The sequence below is a fragment of the Scleropages formosus genome, chromosome 2, assembly GCF_900964775.1.
Source record: "Scleropages formosus chromosome 2, fSclFor1.1, whole genome shotgun sequence".
Classification (NCBI taxonomy): Eukaryota; Metazoa; Chordata; class Actinopteri; order Osteoglossiformes; family Osteoglossidae; genus Scleropages; species Scleropages formosus.
The window spans coordinates 11,072,161-11,082,735 of record NC_041807.1 but is presented as its reverse complement, the minus strand read 5'-3'; the positions used below and the strand labels follow the sequence as shown (position 1 = coordinate 11,082,735).

The following is a 10,575-nucleotide window of genomic DNA, read 5'->3' as shown; positions in this document are numbered from 1 at the left end:
ACAAAGAAACACTAATATCGCAAATGGCGGAAGCGAAAAACGAATGAAGTTTGCCTCTCTCGATCACCGTACAACTGTTACTAAGAAACGTCACGTTGCCGTGAGTTGACCCGCCTCTTTCTCACCTAAACCCCACCCCCAAATTCTGCCTCCTCGCTTCCATTGGTTGATTTCGACTAGGCGTCGCGCTCCTCGAAAGTTGTCTGGTCGAATTACCTGTCAATCTTTAACAAATCTATTTAGGGTAGGTTGATTAAAGGATCTGGAAGGGTATAGCTTTAGAGATTAAACCCCCTTCGGTTGGCCTGCTGGGTTAAGGGACTCGCTATATTTTGTTAATTGATTTTTATTTTATTAACTCCTTCCTTCGATAGCAAACGTTAATTCTCTCACCGGTTTTGTTTATTTATTTATTTATTTTTTTTTACTCCGAAGAAAGCGAAATTTCCGAGATGTCTTCAAACGAAGACAGAGCCAAGGAGATCCTGAAGGGGTTCAAACTGTATCCTTTCCTCAGTCTGTCGAGCCTTTATGCGGACGTCGTGCAGCTATATGTGCGGCTTTGAGTGGCTACAGCAGACCCTCCAACGACGTACTAGTTTACGTGCACTGCTCTTTTCTGCATCGCATCAGTCTGCCTGCTTTGACGATGTCTGGCGCTTCACGAGGGGAGAAGAACCAAGTTTAGGAGGGGAGCAGCACTAAGTGTCCTTCTATGATGTTCCTCACTCGCAGACTCACGTCTGTTGGGGAATAGTTTTTTTTTTTTTTTTTTTTTTAAGTCTGGTCTTGTGAACTCAGGGCTGAGGAAATTGTGTGGAGGAGGAGCCCACCTCTCTGCTCTGGGCTTGAGCCGGGCTGTGCAGCAGCAGTGTGTGAGGGGCTCTGACACACACACCACCACACACTGCTGCTGCTTGGAATCACCATCCCAGCAAAAATCCTCGCTGCGATCATTAAACCTCCATGTACCTCGCACCTTTCAGCAGCATTACTGTGATTTACCCAAGTATATGGCAGGGTGTTCTTACTGTTTTGGTTCTGGGCAAGTAGGTTGATCAGCGGTACTGCAGTAGGATGTGGGATTTGAACCAACAACCTTCAGATTGCAAAGTGGCAGCCCTAACCGTTCCTCCTTCCGTTGGTGCCTGAACTGATATTCGCTGTAGTTTCAGGGTTGTGAATCAGTGTCTTTCACAGGATAATGTGTTACTGACTCTCCGGCTGGAATTATTCCCCCCCCCCAAAAAAAAAAGTTTAATGGTACAGAATATAATAACTGACCAAGAACTATTGGTGCAGTGATTTAGTACCTGTAGCTTGTTCTTGTTCTGTAAAGTATTGTTAGTTTGGGGTTATTGATCATTGTTTGTAACTTGAATCCGTTCTCTAAACAATGCTGCTTTGTAAAAATGTCCTTTTTTTAATTGAATTTCTTTTTACTGTCATGTAATATGAATGGAAAGTGTAGAAAGAATAGCCTTTCATTAATTTAGTTAATACTTTCATTAATATTGTCACTTTCTGGGTGTTTTACATGAGTTTTCAGGGAGTCTTCTCCAAGAATATTGATGGAAATGGAACTTTTTAATGTTTCTTAATCTCCTGGAGCAGGTGTGTGGCAGCTGCTCACCTTCCATAAGGTGGACTGCAGTTCTTAAAATAGGTCCTGCCATAGTAATGGGAATTCTCGCACCCTCAGGATTGCCATTCGTTCGTCCAGTGGCACACAAGAGATGTTTCTTGAACACCTGACCTGGTAAAACTAGAAGCCTTGTGTAATTATACTGACATCGCTTCTCAGTGATTAGGGCCCTGCCGTTTGTGACCTTCCTGCAGGAATTCATGGCCACGTTTCCTCGCTTGGTAATGCTTAATTCCTTGATTTGCAAGGACAGGGATTTGCAGCCCTGCAGCAGTCCTGGGTGGCGCACCGTCTTCTGAAAGGTTGCCTGTAAGACTCGTTGCAGCGGGGCCTTAATTCACTCTAAATTGTACTGTGTGGAGATGGCACTTGGTGCTCGGGACCTTGTTGCTCCATTAAGATGCTGTGGAGATTGCTTAGCATGAAACCAGTCTTAATTTAGACTCATATGATTTAAACATTCCATCGACGGGAAAAAAAAATAAAAACCCATTGCCTCATACAGAGTGAAATGAAGGAATCTCTAGACAGCTTGTGTTTATGTAAAGAGACTTCCCTTTTAAACCACCAGCTGTTTAAAGGCTAAGCCTATTTCTCAAAAGTAACTGACATAAGTGTGTGGATGCTGAACAAGCACCTCTTTGTGCATCTTGCATTAGTATGGCAACGAGTGCTGTTTGACAGCAAGTTTAAACAAAACACATTCAGTCCTATCCAATTTGCTTTTTCAGTTTTATTCTTTGTTACGTAACAGTGATAAACATAGTATGTTCTAGAAGTAATTGCAGGGGCTTTAATGAACAAGCCCTCAGTTGTCGACATGCAGCTGCAGCATAGAATTGAAGTAAATTGAAGTTGTGGTCTGTTGGATTATTACATGTTAATTTAGTCATTTTTAATCTCGTCTTCACCAGGAATCGCCTCATTTTCCAATGCTTGCACTTGTCCTGCCTAAATTGTGCACTCTCTTTTTAAAACTGAGGCTGAAGTGCACACATTCTTCATTATCTGGAAGTGTGTTGCATTTTTGTTTTATGTTTCCTAAATACCTTCCTTTGAAGCCTTAATGTAAATCATCCCATTTTCTGTATAACTCCTTTGTTTTGTTTGGTGCAGCCTTCTGGAAGAATTTGCCCTAGCGTTCCTGTTATTGTGCCAACGAGTTAATTGAATTTGCGGTCTGTTTTACATTTCCATTCATCGCACACACGATTGTCATTGGTGAAGAGGAAAACGGAGCATGATGTTATCTTAGCTATGGTTCATTTTTAATGCTTCTGGGGTAACGTTTTAATGCCGACCCCAGGCGTGTCATTGTCCTCGTAACCTGGAGACAAGGTCTCTAGTGCCGTGTGCAGGGAGATTTGGAGAGTTCAGCATCATTTTGTGGAAGTTACAGTTGTACACTGTCAGTTGCAGTGCTATAATGGGTTCCCTCGTTGAGGTGAAGCTTTTCTAATGTGTGTTTCTTGAGGTGGCTGATTAAGTAGACGGATCCTTCGGTTCCCTTCCAGTGAATTTCACAGTGAATGGTCTGTGGTGGGTCTGGGGTTCGAGTCCTGCTTGGGGTGCCCTGCGACAGACTGGCGTCCCATCCTGGGTGTGTCCCCTCCCCCTCCGGCCTTACGCCCTGTGTTGCCGGGTTAGGCTCTGGCTCCCCGCGACTCTGTATGGGACAAGCGGTTCAGAAAATGTATATTTGTGTGTGTGGTCTGTTACACAGCTGCCAGCATAGGAGAAAATATCAACTGAACCAAACTGCTAGATTGCTGGAAATGCTGAGTAGGATTTAGAACAGTGAGAACTAAAAGGAGAAAGAAGCATTTTTTTTTTTTTTTTATGTTTAAGGTTGTTTGTTAGTGGTAGCATCAGATTGGAACAAGTTTGAGAAAACACTGCTGCTTCTTTCCCTGCTGCTGTTCTCTGGAACTGTTTTCAACTGTGGCCCTTTGGGCACTGTCTGCTCTTCTGGGCTCCTTCCCCTGTGTGGAACAGATGCTTTTCAGTCACTCCTGTGCCTTGGAAACGGGAGCCTAGTCCTGGTGATCCAAAGCATCATGGGAAACCAGTGGAGGTGTGCGTGTGTGTGCGCGTACTATAACAGTTGTATTTTCTGAAGGGATTCTGGCAAAGCATCGGAATATCTAAACTATTGGTTTAGTGTACCACATAATCAGTCTTAAGGTCACTAAAGTTTTCAATGGTCTACATTTGCATTTTTCAAAAACTACATTTTGCGACATATTAAAACCGTTTAGGTGAGACCTAATGTTTACGGCCTGTCATCTCCACAGTGTAATGGTACCAAAAAGATAGTTGAAGCAGATCTTAAGTTATTGGTCATCTAGATATTGAGCTGCAAGCTTTTTGTATGAATATATTCCATTTTTGCCACTTTGAGGCTCATCAACGCATGTTTTCTGAAATTTCAGTAGTTTTTAGTTTCCGTGTGTTTATTGCAAATCAGAAAGGCATGCTGTTTTTTCCGGGTGTGTTGCCATGATTACGAGAGAGGATTTCCAAGGCAAAAATTACTGTAGTGTACACTACAACTTTGACATCCTTCAATGCTTCACTCTTGAGCTCCTTTCTTGAAATGTGTATTCATGACATGGTATCAATAATGGTGACAGTAGTGTCGATTAACTGAGGCACTGACTGTCGGTGGGAGGAAGAAAGTTAGGAGGGTTTCTTTTCCCTGTGGATATCTGTTCTTACCACTGGTGTGCCTGGCAGGTGTGATCCTGCAGACATCTGTCACCACGCTTCTTAAAAGGCTAGGCCAACACAGAGCCAAGACATGCAGTTATTTCACACATCTTTTATTAACGTACTCAAAATGACAATACTGTTTCTGATGAGCAAGTAATCTGGCATTTTTTTCCTGCCTCTGCATTTCCTTTTTGACAATGTTAATGTTTGTCTTTAGTGGAACCTTGGAAACGTCCTATAATTATAATCATTTGGCTCTTCATGCAGTGCACACAGATCCTGACTTATACTGTACGTAATGATATAAGCCAATTACTTTTATGCTATTTTGAGCACGTGTTTTTGAGGTGATCAATCTACACTGTTCTTCCTCTTGTGCAGAACAAAGAAAATGCTGTGCGGTTGGCTTGTTACTCACACCCATTTCAGGTATTTGAGTTCTTTGGACAATTTATTGGTTTATCTTACACTTTTGTCAAACTAACTTACAGTCTGAAGCTACTTAAATTGTTTTACCAATTTGTACAGCTGAGTAATTTTTCCTGAAGCAATTTTATGGTAAATACCTTGCTCGTGGGTAACTGGAGGTGATTTTAAGAACTTGTCTGCCAACTCTGTCCAATGCGCCACCTGCTGTCCCAGTGAAGGAGTCTCATCTCGAGTTAGTCCTTCTAGTTTTAACAAGCAGTGCTAGGATAACAACCCCAGATGCAAATGGTCCATATGTTCCAGCTCTTGTGCTCTTACCATAAAAAACATTCCTCACTTACTCAAGTAATACAAACCTGTATCTGAGTTTGACTACCCCAATTTGACTTCCAAGTCAGGACATGGGTGCAGTTTCGTGAGTAGAACTGGTAGTTGTCATTTCCTTTTGTGGATTAGTATGCAGAAACGTATATACGTTAGAGGCAGTTTCTTTGTATTTTGTGATTTATATGTACAGTACTAATGGAAGCTCTGGAAAAAAATACAGCAACATTGAAAAAGCATTCTAACCCCTTTGCAGATCACTTATTGTGCAACTTCTGACCTTACCTGGGTCTGTATTTAAATGTTCTTATTAATGGAAACTTACTACTGGAATGGATTTAAATTTTCAGTACCAATGGAAAAACTACTCTGCAGCCTGGTTATAATCTGTTTCATGAATAATTTAAGCCCAATTTATTAACTGTATTCTAAGAAAATGTATCTTAAAACTATTTTGTATTGACTCTGCATTGAGTAAAATGGACAGATCAGATTCTGTTAGGTTAACCTCTGATAGAGGTGTAGATTTGTGTGTATTTCGCAGGTGTTGGGTGGATGAGTTTGCTACCAGGTTGTGCTTTTGTCCACCATTGAACTCGGCCCTTTTTCTTGGCCAGTCTTGTCGTAGCACTGTGGTTGTGTAAGGGTTTTGTTGGGCTTTCACATTCTATTTTAAGGCCCATAATTGGCAATTGAGGTGAACCCACTTTAGTAACAAGTTTTATGCGGGTATGTGTATTTCTGGATTCTAGTTTTTCACCACATCCAGCAGACTTTAAAAAAAAAAAAAAAAAAAAAAAAATTGCATATCTGCAAAATATTTGCCTTTTGTCTTTCATTGTTAAATGTTTTCAGTCATGTAAGTATAAATTTCTTTGGTACAGCCATGGTGCAATAATTATTCATATATTAGCAGCATTGTGTAAATGTCTGAGCTCTGTAACTGGTATTTATGGCTGTATGTAGTTGATCACCCGCCCACCTCCTTAACAGTAGTCTTGGATTTTCTTATTAGCGGACAGCCAACTTTTGACTGAGGAAGGACTTTCCAAAAATGTGCTGAACCCTGTACACTTTTAGGATCCCCTATTGTGTCAGCATTCTGTCTGTCTCACAACAGACTGAAAACTCCCAGATCATCTTTCTGCTTGGTCTGCCTTAATTCCCCTGCTCAGAAACTGGATGAATTTGAGGGATGCTGAGACGGGCAAGGTTCTTTGGCAAGGGACTGAAGATCTCTCTCTTCCAGGGGTGGAGCATGAAGGTATTTATAAATTAAAGTTGCAAAGTCTGTCACTATTGAGAGATGGAAGAAATGTTAGCTGTCGATTCTGTTAAAGCAGCACAGATGGAAGAAAACAGAGGGACCTAAGGCAGTCAGATGTCTAAGTTACATGAATCTGAATAATTTGCACAGAATGTGTCTTCTGTACTTAAACCTGAAAGTAAAGGGTGACCATGTCTATAAATTTACTTTCAAATAAGGGTTTTTTCTATTATTCGGAAGTGGATTTTGAAAAGTGTCTTGCCCCTTGATTTTCATTTATGATGTATATGAACTGCCAAATGAACAATACATGCAGGTTTTAAATCTAAGCCAACTTAAATTAAAAGCTGTGGTGGGTAAGGTAAAGGTGTATGTTTCCTCCAAAATCTGATTCATGTGATTTGTCTCCTGTGACTTGCAGCTCGAGTTCCCAAAAAGATCTTAAAGTGCAAAGCAGTTTCCAGAGAACTGAATTTCTCGTCGTCTGAAAAGCTGGAAAAATTCCGTCTGGAACAAAAGGTTTTATTTAAAGGCCAGTGTCTAGAAGGTATATGTACTATCCCATTTCTCCCATTGTGTGTTTCCGGCCATATGTCAGTGTGCTGCTCAGTGTGTGTAAGAACTTTGTACTGTCAGTATGTACAATTTACTCTCTTAATTTCAGCATGGAGTCATTTTTATTTTTTTTTAATTTTCTCCCCTCTTTGGCAGAGTGGTTCTTCGAGTTTGGTTTCGTCATTCCCAATTCCACAAACACATGGCAGTCTTTAATAGAAGCAGCACCAGAGTCTCAGATGATGCCCGCAAACGTTTTAACGTAAGATTTTGATCTCAGTTGCAGTTTTTATATCTGATATTGTTCAGCGTAAGATGGCTTTCTGATTCTAGTAGTGTTCCCCAGTTTTTATTCTAAAAGGCTATGGTGTGTGCAGGTTTTCAATCTATCTAAATTACATAACACCTCAGAGCTGAAAGGAAACCCTAATTTGTCCAGTACAAAGAATCTGCTAGTACATTTTGATGCAAAACAGTTGTCTGAAGCATTTTCTTTTTGCAGTTACTTAATTTCTCTGCAAAATATTCCTTTAATTAGGGGCAGCTGGTAGTGTAGTGGTTACAGCTCGTGCCTTTAGATCCAAAGGTTGTGGTTAAAATCTTTCTTACCTCCGTAGTATCCTTGAGCAAGGTACGTACCCTCAGTTAGTAAAAAGTAAAAAATTACCCATCTGTATTAATGGGTAAATAATTGTAAGGAGCATAACATTGTAAGCCACTTTGGAGAAAGGTATCAGCTAAATGAGAGAACTTATTTTTATTGTTTTAGCTATTTCTTGAATATATTTGAACACTTCTGGAAGGTGTTGACATGCTTTTGCAATGGATTCAGTATCTCGTTTTTAAACACTTTTTTTGTACTGTATCTCATAGGTTGCTTGAAAGCAACATTAACAAAAGGGTACTAGCTGTAATTCCCAAAAATATCCAGAAACAAGTGGTGAAACATGGTAAAATAAATGACATAAAAATATTTATAATCTCCTGAAGCCAAGAATCTGTGTGCGCGGAAAAAATCCTAGCTGCTATAAATATCTGCTTGACGTGTGTGGCCATAGGTTCAGGAGTTCTTATGTATTCAAGCATGTTTGCCATCTGAGATCCACAGCCATAATTTCCGCAAAGATGTGGTTCTTAATGTCAGTTTGAACTGTATCCTCATCTTGAGCCCTCTTATTACAGAGGATACTGCCTGAAAATTACACTTTCACAGAATGTGGAGTCAGTTGAAATCATTAAGTTTCACTCAGACAAAATTGTCATCATATGTGTGTGACAGCTGCAGGTTTTTCTCATTGTTTCAGTTTGCATATGTTTTATCTTTAATGTTATTTAATGTTTTAGACTGCTTTTAAAATGTCTTACAAATGTGGCTGTATTGCCAAATAGTACTGGGGGGGGGGGAATAGAAATTACTTCAAGGGACTGCTGGTAGCATATTGGTTACAGCTGCTGCCTTTGGACCTAAAGGTCACAGGTTGGGATTTCACCTCCTGGCTGTAGTACCCTTGAGCAAAATACTTACCCTAAATTGCTCCAGTAAAAATTACCCAGCTGTATAAATCCATAAATAGTTGGAGATGGATTAAGATTGTAAATTGCTTTGGAGAAAAGCATCAGCTACATATAAATACCACTTTTTAATACTACCAAAAATGGTTATTTGAATTATTTGCAAATATTTGTTTTCTGAAATTTTGAAAGGTTGTAAAATTTGTATTGCCCTAAAATTCCTTTAAAACATTTGTTGCAGGCTGGTGTACCTAAAATGTTTAATCATGATGGCAGGTTTCACAGCCCAAGTAATTCTAGTCCCTTCCAGTGGTTCCACAGAAGCATGTGCTGGTTCTAAATTGGCTTTAGTCTGTTCTGTATGAACAGTTCTTTCAGCAACAAGCACAATAAAGACTCCTGTTGTACTGACGTATAATCTTTTTTTTTTTTAATTTTTCTTTCAGTGGCAATGTTGTCATAGAAACGAAGTTCTACGATGATGACCTCCTTGTTAGTACATCCCGGGTACGACTTTTCTATGTCTAAAGCTGGACATTTTTTCCCTTTCTTATGGAAGGGGAAAAGGAAAAACATGCAAGACTGCAATGGTCAGAAGGGGCCATAGGTGAAAAGAATATCTCTGTGACCAGGTCACATCAATGGGAACTTTGCAAGAACACAAAATCCAAGCAAGTTAGCATCACTTCAGCTTACTAAAGATTTGACTTTTTGTATATATGGGAAATGATGCTTATTGCACCCAATCTTGTAAATTATTTTATTTGTATATTGCCCCCTTTTCTCCTAAGTTCCCTTTGCAATGTACACTACTTTACTGTCACTTTGTATTTAAAAAAAATTCTTTTCCTCCAACTGTTGTGATCAGTCATTTTTTCTAGATATAACAATGTAAAATAGGTTGTTAAATACTGAATGTAATGATGAATTAAAATGTTAATAAGTTAAATGTTTTTTTAATAGGTGCACATTTTTTCCCTTTGTTTTATACTTAGGTACCTATTCAAAGAGCCCAGTCCCCCATGGTTTCCCCTCTGCCGTTCCTCCAGTTGTAATTGGTTCAGTGTCATCTGCAAGTAGTAGATTTCGCTGAAACGGAAATCAAATAATTTGTAATAACACTTGAAAGCCAGTTACCAAGGACAAATGTTATAAATGGTTCGTTTTGGTGACTTCCCTCTAACTTCAGGCCATGAATTTGTAAAACGTTACACCGCTATTTGTAGGTCTTACAAAATGGATTCCCTGTTCTTATATTGTTTCAACAAGGTCTTTTATGTATTATGAAATGCACCTTTAACTTCACCTTGTTCAGGCTTTTATTAAAATATTTCGGGACTATGGCAAAAATATATAAAATGTGGCTATGAAGTTCGATATGTGTAATCATAAATGTTTAAATGATGCAGAAATTATCTGTTTTGACATAAAACAGAATACAGGTGGTCCACCACTTAAGAACTCAGATGGGACCAGGTGTTTGGTTTGTTACTTGAAAAGTTTGTAAGTTGAATATAAGAGTAGGAAAGGCCTTGTCATCTGCTCTGTGAGCAGCTACTGGTGTAATGTGCGCCAGTAAAGCAGTGCTGTGGGCTAAATGGCTGTACCTCGAAAATCATCTGTCTATATCTTATTGTCTTTTGGGGAAATAGTTTCCGCCGCAGTATACTTTGCTTTGGAGAAAAGCAAATGAATAAATGTAAATGTCTATGAGCTGAAAGACAACATTAGGGGATTTTAGGATGGGAATGGAGTGGTCCATCTTTTTCTCTTACTGTTAAGCTGCAATGATTTGCACATGCTCCTGGGAGTTTTGACTCCAGGGTTGAACTGCTTATGACCTGCTGCAAATAAAACACCTTAGAGAACTTTTGCCACAGCTAGACCAGGGTGTTGAAGCTCACCTCCCCCCCCCCCCACACACGCATCACACAAATTTGCTAATATCCTCTACAAGCATGATAAATTAGATATTTAAAAACTGGGTAAATTGTATGCATTTTATCTGATGCACAGCTATCTGTCCATAAAAGATGATTACATAGAGGTCTGCAATTATGGAGGGGCAACATTTCAGAAGGGCTTAAAATGTACATGTAGAAGCCACAGGATCATATACTATACATACTAC

At 39.6% G+C, this 10,575-nt stretch overlaps 1 protein-coding gene across 2 annotated transcripts; it reads left to right on the top strand.

The window, feature by feature from the left end:
- The first annotated feature begins 281 nt into the window (after positions 1 to 281).
- On the top strand, positions 282 to 9,793 carry LOC108939656 (retinal rod rhodopsin-sensitive cGMP 3',5'-cyclic phosphodiesterase subunit delta-like). 2 transcript variants are annotated; one of them, XM_018761148.2, is made up of 5 exons: positions 282 to 502; positions 6,286 to 6,374; positions 6,799 to 6,924; positions 7,089 to 7,194; positions 8,891 to 9,793. In XM_018761148.2, exons 1-5 carry the CDS (start codon positions 453 to 455, stop codon positions 8,970 to 8,972), a joined length of 453 nt encoding a protein of 150 aa, XP_018616664.2. In that variant the 5' UTR covers positions 282 to 452; the 3' UTR covers positions 8,973 to 9,793. The 2 variants fall into 2 exon arrangements, with proteins under 2 accessions (XP_018616664.2, XP_018616673.1); XM_018761157.2 differs by lacking the exon at positions 7,089 to 7,194.
- Positions 9,794 to 10,575: the final 782 nt, after the last annotated feature.

Excerpts from the sequence above, each read along its gene's own strand:
- LOC108939656 (XM_018761148.2), top strand. The coding sequence starts at position 453 with ATGTCTTCAAACGAAGACAGAGCCAAGGAGATCCTGAAGGGGTTCAAA. Across the intron at positions 503-6,285 it reads ATCCTGAAGGGGTTCAAACT|AAACTGGATGAATTTGAGGG; the intron begins GTATCCTTTCCT and ends TCCCCTGCTCAG. Across the intron at positions 6,375-6,798 it reads TCCAGGGGTGGAGCATGAAG|CTCGAGTTCCCAAAAAGATC; the intron begins GTATTTATAAAT and ends TGTGACTTGCAG.